This window comes from Leucopleurus acutus (assembly GCF_964270905.1).
Source record: "Leucopleurus acutus genome assembly, chromosome: 6".
NCBI lineage: Eukaryota > Metazoa > Chordata > Mammalia > Artiodactyla > Delphinidae > Leucopleurus > Leucopleurus acutus.
The window spans coordinates 63,318,153-63,344,340 of record NC_139149.1 but is presented as its reverse complement, the minus strand read 5'-3'; the positions used below and the strand labels follow the sequence as shown (position 1 = coordinate 63,344,340).

At 35.7% G+C, this 26,188-nt stretch overlaps 1 protein-coding gene across 1 annotated transcript in view; it reads right to left on the bottom strand.

The window, feature by feature from the left end:
* AGPS (alkylglycerone phosphate synthase) overlaps positions 1–26,188 on the bottom strand; it is a 137,417-nt gene that overhangs the window by 88,732 nt on the left and 22,497 nt on the right. Inside the window, exons 2-5 of the mRNA XM_082841178.1 lie at positions 12,746–12,835; positions 3,920–4,010; positions 1,962–2,082; positions 1,792–1,866 (exon numbers count right to left, since the gene is read on the bottom strand). Of these exons, the coding sequence (XP_082697304.1) occupies positions 1,792–1,866; positions 1,962–2,082; positions 3,920–4,010; positions 12,746–12,835 (377 nt within the window). The remainder of the gene's footprint in view (positions 1–1,791; positions 1,867–1,961; positions 2,083–3,919; positions 4,011–12,745; positions 12,836–26,188) is intronic.

Here is a 26,188-nt window from a genome sequence, read left to right as displayed (position 1 = left end):
GGATTGTCACCAAATCGGAAGCTTTCCTTTACAATGTTATTTGACACAGCACTCCCTCATCCCACCACCCACCCTATTTATTCTCTATCTTTTTACTGTGCCTTGTTTTTCTTTATAACATTTACCACCCTTTGCTACATTAAATATTTGTTTATTGTTCCGTCTCCTCCCGCCCCCACTTAATTGTATAGCACCTAAGAATAGGGATTTGTGTTTTGTTCAGTGTCTTATCTTCAATACCTAGAACAGTACCTAGCACATATTTTCACAGACCTAAAGTTTTGATATTTAGACTGCTGAAAATGCAGAAACTGAATAAGTGAAGTACTTCTAAAGGAGACTTTATTTTTATAAGTATACTTACCACAGACAACATACAATGTATAAGTAACTAACTACTTGTCCAAACTAAATGAAAGGTAGAAATAGCTACACTGTGTACAGGTCACAATGGTGACAATTCCTGGTTTAAGTATGACTCCAAATCAGGAAAGTTACATATATTACAAGTTCTTACTCTTAGATAAGCCCTAGACATCATATTAAAGCAACACATAGAATTCAGACTCCAATTACAGACAGACTTAAAGACATCCACAACGATAGACTTCCTAGGTATGTGTACATATGTATATATACAGATATGGTGTGTAGCTATTTAAACTGTAAGATGAGAAAGCCACCTCCACTCTATGGAATACCACATTGTCTCAAATTGCCATATTGTCTCAAAACTTACCCTCATTCAAAGAAAAACCTGAACTTTATTACCAAAAGGAAATTTACATTAAAGTAAATAAAGGCCTCAGTGAACTGACAACCTGTTGGGAAACTATTTCCAAGAAGTTCTTATACTGGAAGATTCAACAGAACAAAATTTTAGACTTGATTTGGGCACCAATACACTATTCAGATAGATTGTTTTCTCCCTATATATGTCACCCTCCTTCCTATCCCCAAATTCAAGTAGGATTTTTCCCTCAGATATTCCCTGCAAAGGAAAAGGATCACATCTAAGAACTGAGAGTCCATGAATGAGGCAATTTTTTGAAAAATAAAACACTCTATATAATCCTTTTATGGAATCTGAAGAGAAAAAAGGATTGGAAGATCAATAGAACTTCTTAAAAGGTAATTATAGACGGTAAGGAGCAGTATACCTGTATTCTGCTTTAAAGTTTCTGCTACAAAACGTGGATATAAAAACCATATATATAAATATAGTGCCTAAGCATCAGCAAGAGCAAAACAATAACAGAAAGCTCATCCATCCTCCATCTCAAGCCAAATCCCTAAATGAAATTAATTTCTCAAAATTTAATTATTTATATCAAAGACAATATCCATATTAAACAACTTGTTCATCAAGTTGTTATTCATCTTATTCATCATTTGAATACCATATTTTTTAGCCCACAAGTTAACATCAACGAACTACTATTATTGGTTGCAGTAATCAGTTACGTTAAGAGTTTCTATACATCTAAATATATAATTGACTGATAATAATTTCATTAAGCTTTCAAATTAGCCCAAAATACATTTTTCTACTGACCTCGCAAAAAGATATGTACATACTAAATGAAGACTTAATCATCAACAAAATTAATCATTAAAACCAACCATTCAGGATGATCATATTAAGAATGATGTGACCTTTAGAAAACTCTAAAAATATAGTGATCTATATTTTTTATAGTTCATATGTTTAAAAGTACGTATCTCCAATACTAAATTTACTTAAAATTTAACAATACTAAATTAATAATACAAAGAAAAACAAGAACTTACTTGGCCATAAAACTATATCAGGAATTCGCTGAAACATTCCTTCCCTGAGCAAAAATATCTCATGAAGACAATGACCTATTTTGAGGTTTAAAAAAGAAAATGCAAAAACATCTTAAATTATAGGAAATTTACAAATTAAAAATAAATAGCACTTATATAAAGTTGCTTACCATGAGCTCTAAATACTCGATCATCTGCTTCTTGTGAATATGAAATATTAACTTCTTTAAGGTCATGAAGAAAATCTTCATTTACAATAGAAGGAGGTGTATCACTAGGATTTAAGGATGCCTAGAAAATAAAATTGGTTTTCTCTGACTTATTTTTAGAAAATAAAATTTGAATACCTATGTTACAGAGAGTGACTATAAAATGTAAATTTTTACATCCAAATTAGGACAGAGGCATAGGAAAATAACAAATAATACATATGGAAACCAACTCTGTGACAGTAACCAATTACAAATGCTCTGGTTAATCACATTCTGTAACATAAGTTATAAAAGCCTATGTTTTCTCTTTTGCTTCTATGGCCTTCCTTTTCATTATTTCTAAAGATTACAATTAAGGGGACTGCCCTGGTGGTCCAGTGGTTAAGAATCCCTGCTTCCACCGCAGGTGGCCAGGGTTCCATCCCAGGTCAGGGAACTAAGATCCCACATGCCGTGTGGCATGGTCAAAAAATAAATAAATAAAATAAAATAAAAATAAAGATTACAATTAAGAACAAGGAAGATAGCAAAGTCTCAAATCTTCGATTTTAGACTAGGGACACTGGGGGAAAGATAGTTAACTTTTGCATTAACTACATTTTCACCTGTAGATAAAATTTATCATTTCCTTTTATTATTTTTAAATGATCAGCAAAAAGCCTCCCAATAAGTAATAAACCCATTTTTACAGGAGTGCTTTAAAACTCACAACATAATCATAAACTTGATACTTAATTTCAACTAACAGGTAACTTGAAAAGTAAATCTTCAACTTTAAAGCTATGTGACATTGGGCAAGTCACCCAAGTTCTGCAAGCCTTGCCTTCTTCATCTGTTAAATGAGATTATCGCCATCATACAGATACCATCATACAGATTACTATTTTGTCAAGTTATTGAAAACTGAAAGGGCTCAAAACAGAAAAAAGAAGTGCATGTAAAACTGGTGAAATTTCTGAATATGGTATATAGATTGCATCAGTGTCAAAAAAGTAATCACAAATAGTCAAAAAAGGAAATAGAAGAGATCTTTAAAGAAAAGTTAAAAGAATTTGGTTTGAGAGGGATAGAAATTAGCTGTTTAGCCTAATTTAATACTAGAATAAAATGTAACTGTGGATTTATAAATAAACCAAACAAGCACTCACTGAATACCTACAGTCTTTAATAATATATTGGATATAGTGGATAATACAGTGTAAGCCATAGTCCCTGCACTTATGCAAGTTATACTCAGAAGGACGCAGAATACCATGCCATAGCGAATAATACTAATAAATAATAAAGATTATATAAAGAAATGTTAACTATTTCGTTAGTTTAATATGTATATAGTCTAAAGGATTCTAACCACCCCCGTCAGAAAAGTGATACCACATGAGCAAACTAAAATTCTCTATCACTCACATCTTAATCAAACTTTTACTTCACTTTTTTCAATCTTCAAATATTCTAAATGTTTTGTTAATAAATGTAACATTATATTTTTATTTTAAATTATTCTATATTAATTCTAGATTACTGTCAGTTCATTACAAAACCTAAAAATAACAGCAACTTATATTTTTGTAACAAAGTTCTCTCACAGAATTCATTCATTTGAACTTCACTACTACTTGTGAAACACAGGACAGACAGTTACAACTCTGAGGCTCAGAGAGGATTACAGATTTGCCAGATAAATCTCAGATAAATGCTGAGATTAGGCTCTATATCTGTGAGGCTAAAAAAATTTTTTTTAAAAAATCACCCCTAGAAAGCCTAACAAGGCTAATATGACTAGTAAACTTCTTAACAAAAAAAATAACAAATATATTAAATAACTATAACAAATTACTAAGATAAGTCTAATTAATTTGGGATTAAACACACACACACTCAGTTAAGAATATTATTAATCATTCTTATTTGCTTACTTTAGAGGTAGTTTTATGCTCCAGACTTACTCCAAGGGTATTTTGGATCCACTCTTTAAAAGTTGGCAAAACCATGCCACTAAGAGGGTACCTAAGGTACAAAGAATGTAAAACGTTAGAGTAAAGTATCTTCACTTAAGTTCAAATCTTAGATTCTATTTCTAGTAATGGTCAAGTTGTTCCTATCGAACCAACCCTCCCACATATAATGATAAGCTCTGGACAAAAACAAAACAAACAAAACCCAACTATTTGAGGGCAGTATAGATAGCCCCAAACCAGGCAAAAATAGGTGGTAAGGGAGTAAGAAGAAAACAGCCTTATATGAGTTTCCAGTTTTGTTTTATTTTTTAAACAGGCTTTAGCCTGAGGGAAAGCCCCAGCTAGTACCACAGAAAGAAAGAAGAATGCAGAAAACCTACAGTCTTCCTGGCTGAAAGAAAAAGAGGACAGTGTTCACAGTGAACACAGCGTCTGGGAAGAGTACAGAAAAACCACACAAATCCAGGAGTCAGTCAGAGGGACCTATGTATAAACTCTGTCCAAATGTCTGGCTGATCTTGAATTACACATGTATGGAGCAGACACACTAAGCAGCCCAGCTAAGCTTAAAAGAACGGATTATTCAGCTGCTCACCACCAAAGAAGGAAACTTGAGATGAGTCAAGTTAATTGCTTGGTTTAAAAAAAAAAAAAAAGCCTCTTCAGAAGAATGTAACAGAATCCAGAGTTTCTACAACATATCATCAACAATGTCCAAGATACATTTCAAAATTACCAGACATAAACAAACAAGAAAGTGTGATCCATAATCAAGAGAAAAGGCAATCAATAAGAACCCCAAGATGGGGCTTCCCTGGTGGCACAGTGGTTGAGAGTCCGCCTGCTGATGTAGGGGACACGGGTTTGTGCCCCATTCTGGGAGGATCCCACATGCCGCGGAGTGGCTGGGCCCGTGAGCCATGGCCACTGAGCCTGTGCGTCCAGAGCCTGTGCTCCGCAACGGGAGAGGCCACAACAGTGAGAGGCCCACATACCGCAAAAAATAAATAAATAAATAAGGTTAAATAAGTAATAAATAAGTCTGTGCTCTTAAATACTATATGATGCTGCCTCTAGTCTGATTCTTTCCTTACCATCATTCCAAGTGAGATCATTATTCTAAAATTCTTTATTAATGAATATTTATAAAATCACGGTAGCTATATTCGGTTAATTTTTTTCACTATAATGTTCTTGCAACTTCTCTACTTCCCTCTCCCTGCCATGATGACAGAACAGCCAAATAAAACTATACTATATTATGGCTGTTTTATCTTTGTTTAATTTTATAAATATTTTATTTACAAAACATTGAAGTATAACATGCATACAAAAAGTAAGTGTATAGCTGAATGAATTTTTACAAAGTAAATCTCCCATGTAATCAGCATGCAGATCCAGAAATAGAACATTACCAGCACCCCAGAAATATCCCCCTCCTTGCCCCTTTCCAGGCATTATCACCTTTCCCCACACCAAAGGAACAACTGTCTTGTTAACTTTATATAAATGAAATCATATAAAATGTACTTTTTGTGTCTGCTTTCTTTTGTTCAATATTATATTTGTGAGAGTCATCTATGTTTGTGTACGTAGTTGCAGTTCATTCATTTCCATGGCTTAATTCCGCTGTGTGAGTATAGCATAATTACTTTATCCATTGTATTGGTGACAGAAAATAGAGTTGTTTACAGTTTTTGGTATGTGCAGGGACGTTCTTGAACTTGTTTTCTAAAGATCACATATCACATGTTTCAGATAGCTATATAACTAGGGTGGAGCTCCTAGGCCACAGTCTATGCATATGTTTAGCTTTAGGAGGTGCTGGCAGATAGCTTTCCAAGATGTTAACAGCCAGCAATGTATAAAGAGTTCTACTTGTTCCACATCCTCTCCATACCTGGTATTGTAGTTATTTTCATTATGAGACATTCTATTGGTAATCTCTCGACAATATTAATTTGAATTTCACTGATTACTCAAGAAATTGGACTTCTATTCATATATCTATTGTCCATTTAGATATCCTGTTTTCAATGCCAGTTCATTTTTACTCATTTATTATTATTATGTTTTTATTGATGTATAAGAATTCTCTATATATTCTGAAATCAAGGATGTATGTATTAAATATTTTCTCTCACTCTGTGATTTGTCTTTTCACTCTCTTAAAGGAGTCTTTTTTTTTTTTTGCGGTACACGGGCCTCTCACTGTTGTGGCCTCTCCCGTTGCGGAGCACGGGCTCCAGACGCGCAGGCTCAGCGGCCATGGCTCACGGGCCCAGCCGCTCCGCGGCATGTGGGATCTTCCTGGACCGGGTCACGAACCCGCATCCCCTGCATCGGCAGGCTGACTCTCAACCACTGCGCCACCAGGGAAGCCCTTAAAGGAGTCGTTTGATGAAAAGAAGTTCTATATTTTAATGCTGATTCACTTTTTCCTTATATTAATGCTTTTAGTTCTCTGCTTTTTGCCTACCTCAAATTCAGAAAGACATTCTGTATATTCTTCTAGCAATTTTATAGTTTTAGCTTATGTATTTACGTCTATAACCTATCTGGAATTGATCTCTGTATTTGGTATGAAGTAAGGTCAGAAGTAATTTTTTTCCAAGATGGCCATTTAAGTCCTCAAAGCTATTTTTATTTTTGTGTTTAATGGAGAAAAGTGTGTGTTTAAATGAAGAAAAGAAGAGATACTCTAGTAATCACTATCTATTCCAGATAAAAGAACAATTAAACCAATACCGAAAACAAACCAGAATAGACTATATATTGGTCTTAACATCTATGTTGTACAAGTTATTCAAAATGTTCAAGGGACTTCCCTGGCGGCCCAGTGGTTAAGAATCTGCCTGCCAATTCAGGGGACACAGGTTCGAGCCCTGGTCCGGGAAGATCCCACATGTTGCGGAGCAACTAAGCTTGTGAGCCACAATTATTGAGCCTGTGCTCTGGAGCCCGTGAGCCACAACTACTGAGCCCACGTGCCACAGGTACTGAAGCCTGCGCACCTAGAGCCCGTGCTCCGCAACGAGAAGCCACCACAATGAGAAGCCCGCACACCTCAACAAAGAGTAGCCCCCACTCGCCACAACTACAGAAAGCCCATGAACAGTAACGAAGACCCAACACAGCCAAAATAAAATAAAATAAAATGTTCAAAGTGTAATGCTTTTGCTCCAGATTATTTCCCACTCATTTCATCAGAGCTTGAATAACTGCAAAAGCTTTTAGCAACTAGCCTCAGAAGTTTACTTTGACTTCACAAAGATATCCAAAGCGGGGGGGGGGGGGGGGGAATCAGTGTGTAATATATAAATTCTGTACTGAAATTAAATGTATGTTTATAATACAGAATTCAATATTAAAGGAGCCAGTGGTGTGCCCTATCCAAAGGAATTTTTAATTGGAAGTGACAAAAACCACTCATTTTGTCATGTAATTTTAACAGTTACACGGCATTGGCTGAAAGGATGTCACCTCTTATGATGACTTCATATTATGTAACAAAAATACCATCTAAAATTCTCAAATAAATCTTTACATAAAGGTTAGCAAAACAAAAATAATAGTGGAATGAAAAAAATAAACACGTATGTTTTATTCAACGAGTTCCTCTTTTTTATATTATAAAATCACAAGTGCTAACATTCAAACTGAAATGGAATATTTAAAGTATTATATAATAATAGCTTTTTCATAAATTTAAAGAAATTGGAATGAAAGAAAGTATAAGACTCACAGCTAAAACAACTTAAGACATTCAGCATATAAAATTTTCTTCATCTTACCTGACAGTAAAAGTATAAATTCTGGGAAATTGGTTATAACACATATGCTACTACGTGTTATAATGTCCTACAAAAAGGCCAATTTGGAAATATTAGGTTTTAATCCTGGGCCCTTATATTTTAACCATACAATTACTTTGGGTCTCTATCATATATAGGAGACTCTTAATATTCACGGAAGGATAATATTAGGACCTTTGTGAATCCCTTAATTCACAAGTAACATTACCCATAAAATAAAAAGGCAACCCCCCTTCAAGACACTTGAACCAAGAGATACAAGGTTGGTATTACTGTCATGTGCAAAAAACCTACATCCTACCATTAAGATAACTAGAATATACTTCTACACCTGAATGCACAATATTTCAGACTCTGAAGAAATATCTTATTTGGCAGAAACTTGGATTTAAGACTTTGCTCCATTATCTATAATTCCCGCATAAAACTTAACACAGTTCAAAAAGAGTTCCACGTAAGAATGAAAGCTTTTCAATTGCACTTTTTCTTGCACCTAATGCCCTGGGATTTGAAAAACAGTAAAAGAAGCTTGACTTAATAATCATAAAGCCTAGCATACTGCCAAGGGCCCCCAAAATCTCATAAAATATCATGAGGTAAAGGAGAAAACTCTGAAATCAAAAAAGTAAATGAATGGAAAAGAAACATAAAGTTAAAGGAATTAGAGGTATTTAACATAAGAAACAGCTTTGGAATGACTTGATTCTTACAGCAAAATAATTTGGATTTACATCCAGAACTATAAATAAGCATTTATTTAACACTCATAAGACTGTACTAAGCATTGCAGGACACACAGAATTGGTACTACAATATGACTCCTGTTCTTAAGAAACTTACAACCTCGTTTAGTCAAAGCTACAAAGACATTTAATTTGTATGGTGAACATATGGGCAGGAAACATGCAACTTCTACCAGAAAGCCAAATGCCCATACGAACTGTTGAAACAGGGTGACCACTGAATAGCTCTTTACCACAACTGAAGACTGGTTTGAGAACTTTAAGAAATGGTTTTTGTTGTAAAATATAAGGTGAGGTCAATTTACCACCTTTTCTTAAGATCAAAGTAGACTATATTGTAGAAGATACAGAACCAGAGCAAACTTTCAAAACCAATGAAATCACTGTATAATGGAAAGAAAACTGTGGACATAAATACCCAAGAAGCAAGTGCACATCAGGATTTAAGGTGACTAAAGACAAGGTGACTCTCACTCTGGGGCAGTGCACAGAGGCAGCAAAATATTAGTAGACGCAACCATCTATTCTCAGTGAGTTCCACAATTGCTAACCAATTTAATAGCTTTTTATAGGAGGTAAAACTTTAAAAATTATGCCACTGAAAATACAAAGTACAACAAACCCAAACAAATTCTCTCTACCTAATCACTAACTTGTGCCTTGAAAGCACCAACTAATGTATAACGCTTTTAAAGTCAAAGAATAATGACACTTTTCAAAATTTTTAATTTATAGAAATCTATATAGCATTAGCTCTGAAGTACTGCCTTCTGCTGCTTAAACCTAGGAGGACTCAATTCATCTATATCTAGGAGGAATAAGAATTGCAAGATTATAAACCTAGGGATTTATAAACTGACAAATTACAAGTCTGTTCAGAAAACAGACTGTGCTCAGGGAAAAACTTATGATTTTTCCCTGACATCTGTTAATAGCTTATAACTGCTTCTAATTTAATGGTTGGGTTTGAAATGCCAAAGTTACCCTCCCCAAAATATATACAGACAACCAACCACATTTACTCATAAAAATTTTCTACCTTTTCAATGTTCCGTGGATCAAAAATAGGGGAACCCCCCCATAAATTTTCACTGAGAGTCACTCTTAGTTTCTGGCACCTAAGGATTTCCCTTTCTTTCTTTCCAGCTCTGTTATTATTTCTTTCTTGTAGTATGTTATCCATGTTTTCTACCTGGTTATAGAGGGCAAAGGGTCTATATTTGTTCAGTCCACTACAATGCTGGAATAGAAAGTCTTTACAAAGAATTTCAAAAACTGGCCTTAAAATCTAATATTATTTATACAACATGGTGAATTCATATTGTTTTCTTGTACTCATCCTTTCTAGTCACAAATTCCATTTTCTCTTTTAGGAATATCACAACCTTCTTACGCTTCTGCCCTTCATGTTCCTCTGGAGCAATAGGAACTTTTGTCATAGGTTAACTTTTTACAATATGACTAACTCTACTGTACCGGTGTATAGAGTGTAGAAGGCTCCTGTAAAGTGCTTCCAGAGACTGGAAAGAGAATAAAATCAATACAATGGATGAGTATGGTACCTCATTAGCACAGTATAATAGAACGAGCACAAAAATGAAGCTTAAAACACTTGTTTTTTAATCACAATTTCCCACTGCACAGCTGACCTCAAGTAAGCTACTTAACCTCTCTCATCCTCAATCTCCTGATTATTTCTAAGAACATATCACTACCCACTTAGGGTTATTTTAAGATAACTCAGTAGGAGCTCAATAAGTAATAGCTATTATTATCTTAAATAATATTTCTAAATGTTTTCTGATAAAAAAAATCAGAGAAATCTACTAATTCAATCATTAGCCCTAGGAAACTAGACTAGATATAGAGAAAGCTATGATCCAATTCAATTCAGTTTATTATCCTGTCTGTGGCAAGATAATGGTGCTTCTGGAAGCACCAAAATGAGAAGTGAATATTATTTAGTTATTTGGTTTCAGTTATTAAATAGTTTATGTATAACATATTTAATCCTAGAACATTTAAATTCCAATTCTGTGTTTGCAGAATTACCCTCTGGATAATGGATAATTCAGTAGGAAGCAAAGGTTACCCTTGCAGGCTCTGCCAGTCAGACGTACCCTTGTTCTCTTCCCCTCTCCCCCACTGGACTTGGACTCGGCAGTCAACAGTGCAAAGAAATGAGGCCTTTAAGAAATCCATTCTGGTTGTAGGGGCAGCAGCAGTAATCTTCCAAAGTCTAAAGTCAATGGAAAAATTCTCGAATTCTACTACAACCTGGATAAAAATCTCTCTCAAGACCACTGAATTCCCTTTGCTCTGAATTTATGCTCTCCAAACAATATATAAATTACAAATTTTATTTTCTACCTATCTTAATATCAGGAAGGGCATTAACAAGTGTTCTACATCCTAAAAAAGAAATAATCTAATCATAAGTGAACACACTGGGGTTCTAATTTTCTTTTAGTATCTTATGAGTGTCACACATGTATCAGCCACCTACAATCTGATCCTCTCTGGGAAAATTGGCAAGCCAAGTGCCAGAACACCCAAAATAAGAGCCAGATTCTAAACCCATGGTATAAGGGTTCATACACTAAGGTATAAATAATTGTGACACTTCCTATGACTAATCATTCACTTCACACACATACACTGCTAACATAAACAAATCGATAGCCTACAGTACCCTACAGAAGACAGTAGGTATCTTATGCTTTCAATGGCACAGTGCACAAGTGCCTATTTGCCCCCTCACATAAAACAAAGATGCTATAACTTCAAGGTCCAGAGAGAGAGAAAGAGAGAAACGAAGACAGTATCTAAGAAGAGAGAAAGTTGGTTTTCTAAGTTCAGAAGATTCACTTTTTCCCCCCTGAAGATTCTGTAAAGCCAATCTCTACATGACAAGTTTCTACTGTATTAGACATTATTCTATTTAAAACATAAAACACTCAATGTTTAGAACACTGGTAAATTTAATTTTAATTAGAAATTCCTTCTACCTGAATTACACAATTTCTCAACTAAGCCTCCACCAACATGCTGTCCAGTCACACTAAAGAATGGGAATGAGAATGCAGATAATTATTTTTCCTATTAAAAAGCAAATGTAAATTGTACACCTTCACACCTTCATTAAAATTAGTTACTAATTACCATTCCTGAGGTTTTTTTTCAGGTACGAAGTACGTTTAAGTTAAAAACAAAAATGGAATGGTTATGTTGTAAAGAAAAAGAATTTCTCCAAAGAAAACTTTTCTTGCTGGTATTTCAGTATACTGATATACCATATACTTGTTTTAAAAACAAGTATATTAATGCTAATAGATATGAAGTCAAAGTGAAATACTGGAACAGATTCATGATATACCTAATCCAATTTTTACCTAGTCTCAATTTTTAATTTATTTTTAGAGCCACATTTAAAAATTTTGTATTTGTACTCACTGTCCTTCCAAGTTATATCAAAATTCAATAGACAAACCCAAAACACCAGCTTCAGCAGGGTCAGTGTTACTTAAAATCAATTAAGAACTCATTTTACAATTCTGTCTACATCTGGAACAGTAACAATACAAATATTCTTTAGAATTCATATCAACATTATTACCAAAAATATTTCAGAATGTGAAAGTTACCACACAAATGACTGATCTCTCTTCATCACTTCTTCTTTAATATACCTCAGAAAACTAATTTTAAAAATACTATTTATATTCACAAGGACCTTCCATAATGTTCACCTTCCATAATAACCCAACCAAAATTATACTTCCAGTCTTAAACAAAGAGTTACTTTGAACAAGCCAATGTCATGCGGATTAGATGGTGGGTAACTGCAAACCTTTTTGGATCCTATTCAAACTACCTATAGAATGATATTATTTAGACAGAGAAATGTGAATGTGAATAATCAGATATAAAATTTCTGTTATTTGGGGGAGTATGATAATAGTATTATATGATTGGTTATATTAGGTCCTTATTTTTTAAGGGATACATATATAAATATTTAGAAGTGACATGACAATGTCAGAATTTGATACATAACAGAAAAAGAAAAGCAATTATGGCAAAATGTTAATAACTTTTAAATCAAGGGGGGAGTCATTCTATTATTCTATTTTTTATGTATGTCTATTATTTAACATTATATTTACGTTTAAAATTTTTCAGAGAAAGAGAAATAAAAGGAATAAAACAAAGAAAAAAACAGTTACCTTTTCCCAGTCAACTCAACTTGTCCTTTCTTATTGAAGAAGAACCTGGAATCATTATATCCCCATCCATTCCATTTCATAACTTCTTGCCTAATAAGCAGAAAAATACACATAAATGAGATCTATACTAAACATCTCAAAACTGAACACTGTATCATTGACTATTAACTTTCACAATCATTTAACAGAAGACCTTATTCCACTAATATTATGTTGCTTTAAATAAAATGAATATACATTAAAATGTCTATACATTAATATTGCTAAATATAGAATCACTCTGATGAGCAGCACCTGCTTCACAAAGGGCTACAACCACTAAATTTAATGCATTCAAAGGAAAAAGGAAGAAGAAGGAGAAAAATATTCTTAGAGTACAAACATGCTTCATTTTGCATGTTATTGAGTTTATATTATATGACAGCCTAAAATATTTTGCAACTAAAATAAAATTCACTGAACAGTAAAGCAGAAACTAACACACCATTGTAAAGCAATTATACCTCAATAAAGATGTTTAAAAAATAAATAAATAAATAAATAAAACTGGAAAAAAAATTCACTTAACAGGAAACAAGTTTTTTCATATATTAGAAAAATCGCAATTATTAATCTTCCACTAGAATGAAAAAGACCAATTTACAAAGTAGGTTCACTAGCATTGACAATACCAGTAGCAGGCACTTTCAATAAAGTAGATTAAAAATCTGAACACTGGGTTTACAAACATTCTAAATCCTTTAACTTCCATGTAAATGCCAACAACTACCTTGATCTACATATTAACATTAACATAACAGTTAATGACCATAGCAGTTTTCAATGTTCCAAAACAATGTTATCTTTAATTTCCAAAATGCCAGTATTTCATAGTTTTAAAAATCGTTTTCATCAAAATCAGTCACTCACTCATTCAATTTTACACATTACAAAAGAATTAGATTGGTTTGGACCCATGCAGAACACAATAAGCAACCACACCGAACTACTGTGTCAGCATTTAATACATATTTTAGCATGGTGCCCTAGTATACTTGGGCCACTGAAATAAACTGATGGTGAATCTTCTTACTGCAAATTCAATGACTGTAGTTTATGATGAAAATACTTGAAAATACATCATAAAGAAGAACTCTGTAACTATGTGTGCTGATGAATGTTAACTAGACTTATTATGGTGAAAAATTCACAATATACACAAATTAGAATCACTAAGCTGTACACCTAAAACTAGTATAATGTTACACGTCAATTTTACCTCAATTTTTTAACGAAATTTCAAAATAAACAAAGATGTACTATTAAAAAGTGTTCCAGGGATTCCCTGGTGGCAGAGTGGTTAAAAATCCACCTGCCAGGGCTTCCCTGGTGGCGCAGCAGTTGAGAGTCCGCCTGCTGATGCAGGGGACACGGGTTCGTGCCTGGGTCCGGGAAGATCCCACATGCCACGGAGCAACTAAGTCCGTGCGCCAAAACTACTGAGCCTGTGCTCTAGAGCCTGTGAGCCACAACTACTGAGCCCACGTGCCACAACTACTGAAGCCCTCATGCCTAGAGCCAGAGTTCAGCAAGAGAAGCCACCACAGTGAGAAGCCCACGCACCGCAATGAAGAGTAGCCCCTGCTCGCCTCAACCAGAGAAAGCCCACGTGCAGCAACGAAGACCCAACACAGCCAAAGAAACAACTGAATAAATAAAAAATAAAAAGTGTTCTAATTCTCCATAATTCTCAAGGAAGAAAATGACTACTGACCAGCAAGCAAATTTTTTATTACAACCATAAATCTTCTTCCAGTTCAAGGGCTTTTCAAACAAGTAGAACACTAACACGATACAAATGAACCAAATACAGTCATTAATTATGTAATGAAATACCCATCTATACATAAAATTAAAAAGAAACTAGGAATGCTCTCTTTAAAATTAGAGTTTGCTAACAATAAAAACTATATTTCCTGTACAAAAACATATTGTTCAAATACATCTTGATCGATCGATTGATCTATTTATTTATTTATTGCCGCATTGGGTCTTTGTTGCTGCGTGTGGGCTTTCTCTAGTTGTGGTGAGCGGGGGCTACTCTTCGTTGCAGTGCACAGGCTTCTCATTGCGGTGGCTTCTCTTTTTGTGCAGCACGGGCTCTAGGGCGTGCAGGCTTCAGTATTTGTGACGCACGGGCAGAGTAGTTGTGGCACACGGGCTTAGTTGCTCTGCCGCATGTAGGATCTTCCCTGACCAGGGATTGAACTCGTAAGCCCTGCATTGGCAGGCAGATTCTAAACAACTGAGCCACCAGGGAAGCCCTCAAAAACATCTTAAAGAGTAACAAATCCAGAGATTAGATTTGTAGATGAGCCTGTTATAAGCTATCAGTCAATATTTTCTTATTTCACAATTCTACCTCACTATAGAGGGAGGTATTGAAAGACAGCTTTTGGAAAAAATCTCTACAGAAAAATCTCATGACTAATGACATGCCACTAATCCACTTGTTTTATTTTTTTTTCCACATCTTTATTGGAGTATAATTGAATTACAATGCTGTGTTACTTGCTGCTGTATAACAAAGTGAATCAGCTATATATATACATATATCCCCATATCTCCTCCCTCTTGTGTCTCTGTACTCCCTACTCCCTATCCCACCCCTTTAGCTGGACACAAAGCACCGAGCTGATCTCCCTTTGCTATGCGGCTGCTTCCCACTAGCTACCTATTTTACATTTGGTAGTGTATATATGTCAATGCTACTATCTCACTTCTTCCCAGCTAACCCTTCCCTCTCCCCGTGACCTCAAGTCCATTCTCTATGTCTGTGTCCCTGTCCTGCCCCTAGGTTCATTAGAACCTTTAATTTTTTTTAGATTCCATATGTATGTGTTAGCATATGGTATGTTTTTCTCTTTCTCACTTACTTCACTCAGTATGACAGACTCTAGGCCCATCCACCTCACTACAAATAACTCAATTTCGTTTCTTTTTATAGCTGAGTAATACTCCATTGTATATATGTGCCACATCTTCTTTATCCATTCATCTGTAGATGGGACACTTAGGTTGCATCCATGTCCTGGCTATTGTAAATGGAGCTGCAATGAACATTGTGGTACATGACTCTTTTTAATTTTTTATGGTTTTCTCAAGGTATATGCCCAGTAATGGGATTGCTGGGTCGTATGGTAGTTCTATTTTTAGTTTTTTAAGGAACCTCCATACAGCTCTCCATAGTGGTTGTATCAATTTACATTCCCACCAACAGTGCAACAGGGTTCCCTTTTCTCAACACCCTCTCCAGCATTCACTGTTTGCAGATTTTTTGATGATGGCCATTCTGAGTGGTGTGAGGTGATACATTATTGTACTTTTGATTTGCATTTCTCTAATGATTAGTGATGTTGAGCATCCTTTCATGTGTTTGTTGGCAATCTGTATATGTTCTTTGGAAAAATGTCTATTTAGGTCTTCTGCCCATTTTTGGATTGGGTTGTTTGTTTTTTTGATATTGAGCTGCATGAGCTGCTTGTATATTTTGGAGATTAATCCTTTGTCAGTTGCTTCATTTGCAAATATTTTCTCCCATTCTGAGGGTTTTCTTTTGGTCTTCTTTATGATTTCCTTTGCTGTGCAAAAGTTTTTAAGCTTCATTAAATCCCATTTGTTTATTTTTGTTTTTATTTCCATTTCTCTAGGAGGTGGGTCAAAAAGGATCTTGCTGTGATTTATGTCATAAAGTGTTCTGCCTATGTTTTCCTCTAAGAGTTTTATAGTCTCTGGCCTTACATTTAGGTCTTTAATCCATTTTGAGTTTATTTTTGTGTATGGTGTTAGGCAGTGTTCTAACTTCATTCTTTTTTTTTTTTTTTTTTTTTTTTTTTTGCTGTACGCGGGCCTCTCACAGTTGTGGCCTCTCCCGTTGCAGAGCACAGGCTCCGGACGCGCAGGCTCAGCGGCCATGGCTCACGGGCCCAGCTGCTCCGCGGCATGTGAGATCTTCCCGGACCGGGGCACGAACCTGTGTCCCCTGCATCGGCAGGCAGACTCTCAAACACTGTGCCACCAGGGAAGCCCTAACTTCATTCTTTTACATGCAGCTGTCCAGTTTCCCCAGCACCACTTACGGAAGAGGTTGTCTTTTCTCCATTGTATACTGGAGACACAGTGGTTAAGAATCCGCCTGCCAATGCAGGGGATACGGGTTCGGGCCCTGGTCCAGGAAGATCCCACATGCCGCAGAGCAACTAAGTTCTACACCACAACTACTGACCCCTTGCTCTAGAGCCTGCAAGCCACAACTACTGAGCCCGCACATCTCAAGCCCGTGCTCCACAACAAAGAGAAGCCACCACAATGAGAAGCCCGTGCACCACAACAAAGAGTAGCCCCCATTCGCCACAACTAGAAAAAGCCCACGCACAGCAACAAAGACCCAACACAGCCATAAATAAATCAATTAATTTAAAAAAACAAAAAAAAGTATACACTGTGCCCATTGTATACTCTTGCCTCCTTTATCAAAGATAAGGTGACCATATGTGCGTGGGTTTATCTCTGGGCTTTCTCTCCTGTTCCATTGATCTATATTTCTGTATTTGTGCCAGTACCGTACTGTCTGGATTACTGTAGCTTTGTAGTATAGTCTGAAGTCAGGGAGCCTGATTCCTCTAGCTTTGTGTTTCTTTCTTGGGGTCTTTTGTGTTTACATACAAACTGTGAAAGTTTTTGTTCTAGTTCTGTGAAAAATGCCACTGGTAGTTTGATAGGGATTGCACTGAATCTGTAGATTGTTTTGGGTAGTACAGTCATTTTCACAATGTTGATTCTTCCAATACAAGAACATGGTATATCTCTCCATCTGTTTATATCGTCATTAATTTCTTTCATCCATGTCTTATAGTTTTCTGCATACAGGTCGTTTGTCTCCTTAGGTAGGTTTATTCCTAGGTATTTTATTCTTTTTGTTGTAATGGTAAATGGGAGTGTTTCCTTAATTTCTCTTTCAGATTTTTCAATCATTAGTGTATAGGAATGCAAGAGATTTCTGTGCATTAAATTTGTATCCTGCTACTTTACCAAGTTCATGATTAGCTCTAGTAGTTTTCTGGTAGCGTCTTTGGGATTCTCTATGTACAGTGTCATGTCATCTGCAGTGACAACTTTACTTCTTCTTTTCCAATTTGGATTCCTTTTATTTCTTTTTCTCCTATGACTGCTGTGGCTAAAACTTCCAAAACTATGTTGAATAATAGTGGTGAGAGTGGGCAACCTTGTCTTGTTCCTGATCTTAGTGGAAATGATTTCAGTTTTTCACCACTGAGAAAGACGTTGGCCGTGGGTTTCTCATATATGGCCTTTATTATGTTGAGGTGAGTTCCCTCTCTGCCTACATTCTGGAGGGTCTTTATCATAAATGGGTGTTGAATTTTGTCAAAAGCTCTTTCTGCATCTATTGAGATGATCATATGGATTTTCTCCTGTAATTTGTTAATATGGTGTATCACATTGACTGATTTGCATATATTGAAGAATCCCTGCATTCCTGGGATAAACCCCACTTGATCATGATGTATGATCCTTTTAAAATGCTGTTAGATTCTGTTTGCTAGTGTTTTGTTGAGGATTTTTGCATCTATGTTCATCAGTGATATTGGCCTGTAGTTTTCTTTCTTTGTGACATCTTTGTCTGGTTTTGGTATCAGGGTGATGGTGGACTCGTAGAATGAATTTGGGAGTGTTCCTCCCTCTGCTATATTTTGGAAGAGTTTGAGAAGGATGGGTGTTAGCGCTTCTTTAAATATTTGATAGAATTCACCTGTGAAGCCATCTGGTCCTGGGGCTTTTTTTTTTGGAAGATTTTTTATCCCAGTATCTATTTCAGTGCTTCCGATTGGTCTGTTTATATTTTCTATTTTTTCCTGGTTCAGTCTCGGAAGGTTGTGCTTTTCTAAAGATTTGTCCATTTCTTCCACATTCTCCATTTTATTGGCATATAGTTGCTTGTAGTAATCTCTCATGATCCTTTGTATTTCTGCAGTGTCTGTTGTTACTTCTCCTTTTTCATTTCTAATTCTATTGATTTGAGTCTTCTCCCTTTTTTTCTTGATGAGTCTGGCTAATGGTTTATCAATTTTTTTTATCTTCTCAAAGAACCAGCTTTTAGTTTTATTGATCTTTGCTATCATTGCCTTCATTTCTTTTTCATTTGTTTCTGCTCTGATCTTTATGATTTCTTTACTTCTGCTAACTTTGGGGGTTTTTTGTTCTTCTTTCTCTAATTGCTTTAGGTGTAAGGTTAGGTTGTTTATTTAAGATGTTTCCTGTTTCTTGAGGTAGGACTGTACTGCTATAAACTTCCCACTTAGAACTGCTTTTGCTGCATCCCATAGTGTACTGTTTAGCCTCCATGTGTTTGTATTTTTTACAGATTTTTTTCCTGTAATTGATATCTAGTCTCATAACGTTGTGGTCAGAAAAGATACTTGATACGATTTCAATTTTCTTACATTTATCAAGGCTTGATTTATGATCCAAGAAATGATCTATCCTGGAGAATGTTCCATGAGCACTCGAGAAGAAAGTGTATTCTGTTGTTTTTGGATGCAATGTCCTGTAAGTATCAATTAAGTCCATCTTGTTTAATGTGTCATTTAAAGCTTGTGTTTCCTTATTTTCATTTTGGATGATCTGTCCATTGGTGAAAGTGGGGTGTTAAAATCCCCTACTATGATTGTGTTACTGTCGATTTCCCCTTTTATGGCTGGTAGCATTTGCCTTATGTATTGAGGTGCTCCTATGTTGGGTGCATATTTACAATTGTTATATATTCTTGTATTGATCCCTTCATCATTATGTAGTGTCCTTCTCTGTCTCTTGTAATAGTCTTTATTTTAAAGTCTATTTTGTCTGATATGAGAATTGCTACTCCAGCTTTCTTTTGATTTCCATTTGCATGGAATATCTTTTTCCATCCCCTCACTTTCAGTCTGTATGTGTCCCTAGGTCTGAAGTGGGTCTCTTGTAGGCAGCATATATACGGGTCTTGTTTTTGTATCCATTCAACCAGTCTATGTCTTTTGGTTGGAGTGTTTAATCCATTTACATTTAAGGTAATTATCCATATGTATGTTCCTATTACCATTTTGTTAATTGTTTTGAGTTTGTTATTGAAGGTCTTTTCCTTCTCTTGTGTTTCCCACTTAGAGAAGTTCCTTTAGCATTTGTGTAAAGCTGGTTTGGTGGTGCTGAATTCTCTTAGCTTTTGCTTGTCTGTAAAGGTTTTAATTTCTCCGTCGAATCTGAATGAGATCCTTGCTAGGTAGAGTAATCTTGGTTGTAGGTCTTTCCCTTTCATCACTTTAAATATGTCCTGCCACTCCCTTCTGGCTTGCAGAGTTTCTCCTGAAAGATCAGCTGTTAACCTTGGGGATTCCCTTGTATGTTATTTGTTGCTTTTCCCTTGCTGCTTTTAATATTTTTCCTTTGTGTTTTTGTTTTTTGTGGTACGCGGGCCTCTCACTGTTGTGGCCTCTCCCGTTGTGGAGCACAGCCTCTGGACACGCAAGCTCAGCGGCCATGGCTCATGGGCGCAGCCACTCCGCTGCATGTGGGATCTTCCCGACTGGGGCACGAACCCATGTCCCCTGCATCAGCAGGTGGACTCTCAACCACTGCGCCACCAGGGAAGCCCTCCTTTGTGTTTAATTTTTGATAGTTTGATTAATATGTGTCTTGGCATGTTTCTCCTTGGATTTATCCTGTATGGGACTCTGCACTTCCTGGACTTGATTGACTATTTCCTTTACCATATTAGGGAAGTTTTCAACTATAATCTTTTCAAATATTTTCTCAGTCCCTTTTTTTTCTCTCTTCTTCTTCTGGGACCTCTATAATTCGAATGTTGGTGCATTTAATGTTGTCCCAGAGGTCTCTGAGACTGTCCTCAATTCTTTTCATTCTTTTTTCTTTATTCTGCTTTGTGGTAGTTATTTCCACTATTTTATCTTCCAGGTCACTTCTCCCTTCTTCTGCCTCAGTTATTCTGCTATTGATTCCTTCTAGAGAATTTTTAATTTCATTTATTGTGTTGTTCATCATTGTTTGTTTGCTTTTTAGTTCTTCAAGGTCCTTGTTAAACATTTTTTGTATTTTCTCCATTCTATTTCCAAGATTTTGGATCATCTTTACTATCATTTCTCTGAATTCTTTTTCATGTAGACTGCTTATTTCCTCTTCATTTGTTTGGTCTGGTGGGCTTGCTCCTTCACCTGCTGTGTATTTCTCTGTCTTTTCATTTTGCTTAACTTACTGTGTTTGGGGTCTCCTTTTCGCAGGCTGCAGGTTCGCAGTTCCCGTTGTTTTTGGTGTCTGCCCCCAGTGGGTAAGGTTGGTCCAGTAGGTTGTGTAGGCTTCCTGGTGGAGGGGACTGGTGGCTGTGTTCTGGTGGATGAAGCTGGATCTTGTCCTTCTGGTGGGCAGCACCACATCCGGTGTTGTGTGTTAGGGTGTCTCTAAACTTATTATGATTTTAGGCAGCCTTTCTGCTAATGGTTAGGGTTGTGTTCCTGTCTTGCTAACTGTTTGGCATAGGGTGTCCAGCACTGTAGCTTGCTGGTCTTTGAGTGGAGCTGGGTCTTAGTGTTGAGATGGAGATCTCTGGGAAAGCTTTACTGTTTGATATTACAGGGGGCCAGGAGGTCTCTGGTGGACCACTGTCCTGAACTTGGCTCTCCCACCGCAGAGGCTCAGGCCTGAAACCCGGCCGGAGCACCAAGACCCTGTGAGCCACAAGGCATGAAAAAGCGTATTGCTTTGGAGGCTGGCAGTTAACTTGTCACCTGATCTTCATATGCAAAAGGCCTTTATTCCACTGGTCTCTGAGATCTCCTCATGCTCTTAAACTTCTTTCCTCAACTCCTAAACTTCCCTCCCCACTCCCTCTGGCTTGTAGTGTACTGTTACCTCAATGCCCCCTTGCTGCAAATGCAAAACAGGCTTCCCAGGGGTAGAATATTTGGGTCGTTGCCAGCCAAGAGATGGCTTCTTATCATGCAGAATGTTTCTCTGTTGTTGTTAGTATTGCTGTCCTCTTTTTCGTTTAGCAGTTTATTACAAGTTATGATAAAGGATACAGATGAACATCCAATGGTAGAGATGCATAAGGCAAGGCATGGGGGAGGGGCACAGAGCGTCCGTGCCCTCTCCAGGCCCGAAACTCTGACCAAATCTCCACGTGTTCACTGACCTAGAAGTTCTCCAAACCCCGTCCTTTTGGGTTTTTATAGAGGCCTGCACTTGTTTTCTTAAGTTTATACTTTGTAAAAACAGATTAGGTTATTGTCCACTTTGCTTTTTTCTTGATTATATTCTCTTCACTTTTATGAATATAATTTACTTAATATTTTATTTTTATTATGTTTCCATAATAATTTACATGAGAATATGTACATTTAACATTTTTACTTAATACTTTATAATATGTGCATACATTTTTGTATATACAATGAATTTTATTAGTGAATTTAAACATTTGCCATGAAGTCTGTACTCTATAAAAGAGTAGTTTCATATTATACAAAATAAATGCAAAAATACCAATATAGTCATTTTGCCTTGGTATTACAATCACTAAGCATGGGAAATTATTTCAGTACAGATGCTGAATCTGGCAGGTTTATACAGCTTAACAATGAGAATCATTTTCCTTAAAATTATGCTTAGAATTTTAAAAAATTATTCCCAGATGGCCTCATAGTAAACGTGATTACATGTGTTCACTCTTAACATTTCATGAGAAAAATGAATCAAGGTAATAAGCAGGAAATATCTGCTGCTGTACACTGAAAAATGAAGAGATTTACATACTCAAGACTCTGGAACTTAAATTTTCAGTTGGGTAATATCTTAAAGAACTTCCAAGTTTATAACTGTAGGCTAAGGTACCTTTTTTCTTTCTTTTCATCTCAATCAGAAAATTCTGCCTATGATATAGGCCTTACCATATTTATACCAACTTTTGGAGGCTTCCCAGAAGTTGAAATACGGGCATTTGTAATGCATTTGTGCCTCAAAAAAACAATGTTATGTTGCTTAAGTAGTATGTAGTTAAAATCTAGATTACCCCCAAACCAATCTTCTGTTATTTTCAAAGTACCCCACACATTAAATAAAACGTAGGCAAATTTCCTAGGCTTCTGGTTTTAAACTTTTATATACATGTATCCCTTCAAATTACTAATATTTTCTATGACAGTTAAACTTAACTATGTGATTACATTAAACTTTAAAATAACTTCTTATATAGAAGAATGTAATGAGTACACTGAAGGGCATTTTATAGCATTAACATTTTAAAAATTAGAGTAAAACTTTACACGGTTATAGAATTCTAAAACTAAAAAGGTCCTTAGAAACCATCCAGTTCAACTGCTCATTTTTCAGATGAAAAAATGTGTGCCTAGAGAAATACTCATGATTACAGTGCTAAGTTAGTTGTGAGCATCAGAAAGTGAACTCCCAGTCTTGTCATTCTTTCTCTTCAGAAAGGTAATATTCGAAACCCACTAAGTCATGCTCTCAGGTAGTTAAAATGATTTAAAGGAACCTCTTCTTCATCACATTAATATTTTTCTAAGCACTATTACATGTTATTATTATAGTCATTCTTCTGCACTTGACCTAAAGGAAAACATTTAAGAATCAAGGAATCTGGTTGTATTAGGATACCCAATGCTTTGTACTCCCTTTATCTATAGGATAATGAATTCTGCCATTAAGCATAAAGATTCCAAAGCACTACAAGCACCGCAATGAAGAATGATCAAAGAATCACCAACTTTCCATAATATTCAAACAGAAGAATTCAATTCTCAACTATCCACAGAAATCAACTAACCAAACTGATCGATCTCTCACACTTTCCAATTCTTAGCGCTAACTACAAATTTAATGTCTTCAAGATATAAGACTCCCCCGCCCCCCTCCAAGAAACAAGAAAAGCTGGATTGATTTTACTACACACACACACACACACACACACACACACACAAGTCCATGTTTTACACATTTACACATCTGACCACAGTATCAAATAGTGAAAAAGCACATTGTATTAGCTAGCATAACAAAAGAAAAAGGAGACATTAAAATAGCACCACACGTACACAAGGTGGCAGTATTCTCCCATGCTATACATACTCAGTATTCTGCATTTCCCAGTGCTGATTTTTGCACAATTTTTAACTGAAATTTTAGATTTAACATTATCTTTATCAAAACCAGAGAGTTCCTTTCTTTATTCTTAAAATGGGAAATTTTCATTTTTAAGTCTCTGTACAAACTAGATTAAGTCAGATTACTATTCCTCTACTAGTAATTTAAAGGAACCTCTTCTTCATCACATCAATATTTTTCTAAGCACTATTACATGTTGCAAGCATCCCGATATAAATGCATAGTTACTATCATTACTATTTCTAATCATGATAGTTTTCAATGGGAAATAAAGAAAAGGAAAATATGCTTTGAGCTACTTTTATTTGGGGTTAGCAATAAAAAAAGTTCAGCTAGCTGATAACTAAAAAATATATATTTTTCCAATATAATTCCAAAAATCAAAATTCTAATACAAGATACTTCACTGCTCAGTTCAGATAAAAAACCAAACTGTTATCTATATTTTCTAATTTAAACAATGAGAAAAAGATCGTATGATCTCAGAGCTTTTGAAAAATAAAAACTGAAGTATGAAACTTAAGCCCCAATGCTGGATTTCTACTAACAAAGCTCAGTATCAGTTAAATTCAAATTAATTCCATATGTATTATAATCTGTAGAAGTTTAAAAAAAACTTTTTTTTGATCTTTCCAGGAATTTTTGGTGCTAATTAGAATCCTCATTATCTGATAATGTGTTTAATTACTTTAAGACCCAAATAATCCAAAGGAAATCACGAAAGTGAAGTAAAAAATAAAAGTGATGAGAAAGATACCAAGATCTGCTAAATAAAATGAATATTTCCCTGAAAAGATATGCTACCAAAAACTACCTATAAATGAAACAATCTTCCTACTAGCTTATTTTATCTAAAAAAATTGAAGCTGAGGGCTTCCCTGGTGGCGCAGTGGTTGAGAGTCTGCCTGCCAATGCAGGGGACACAGGTTCGTGTCCCGGTCCGGGAAGATCCCACATGCTGCAGAGCGGCTGGGCCCGTGAGCCATGGCCGCTGAGCCTGCATGTCCGGAGCCTGTGCTCCGCAACGGGAGAGGCCACAATAGTGAGAGGCCCGCGTACCACAAAAAAAAAAAAAAAAAAAAAAATTGAAGCTGAGTTCCCATTAGAAATATAAAGGCCTAATAAGGGGAGAAATCTGCAGAATACTGTTTAATTCTAAATTTAATTTAAAATGTGTATGCTTTAAAATACATTTAAAACCATGGTCACATCTAGTCTACAGGTCCTACAAAATTATTTCTAAAAACTAAGTAGCAAAACTCCCATACAACTATTTACAATGCTTATTGTCTCAATCTAACAGTGCAACTAATCCCCTTTCAAATAGTTGTTAATCCAAGTATCTTAGTTATAAGTGTAATAATTTATGTGTACTATAAAAGAAAGCCCCTTTACAAAAAAAAGAATAGAAAAACTCAAACAGAAGACATGGATAGATAATCACCACTTAATTTACACTGCTACAACAAACCTTGCAGTTCTAAGACTGTTAAAAAATTTGACTTAGAAAAAAGATAAATGTCATCAGGCTCTGAAAGCTTGACACTATCAAACATCTGAATCATAGAATATTTCCCCTTGCCCTGATATAAAACTCACTAACTCTTCTAACTATACTTTATTTCCTACAGAGAAAAACTGGCCAACTAAAATGTCCAGGAGGCTTGACAATTTTATTTTTTCATCATGAGTTTGTCTACTGGCACTCTAACTTTGGTCACTAGTGAAGGTAGTTAACACAAGTCAAACTACTTTACTACGATTGATTCCGGGACCCTAACAAGATCAGGTTTCTGGACAGGTCAACAAGATAACATCCATGCCCAACAAGACAACAGTGTGCTTCTCCTTGCAAAACCTGGACATTATCATGCAACTCTGTGAACTTCAACAGGAATTTCAATCTTCCCTCAATATCCCCTAAATTAAAACTCTAGTTGCCATAATAAAAATGTGGCCCTTCCGTGTAATAAGTCAATCAATTTTCTAATTTTGTCCAATGTAATAGTGTAAAATGGATAAAATATAAGACTTTAGATGCAGAAAGTTGTCAGCAAGAACATGGAAAAGAGAAACAGAAAAGCATTACTGGTAAACCACTCCACAGAGCAATGGTGTGCTAACTTTTCATAGGTAATGGCATTTCTATGGCCCAACTATACAGCTCCTGGGTATACATTTGGGAGGAATTCACACACAGTTCCATAAGGAAACATG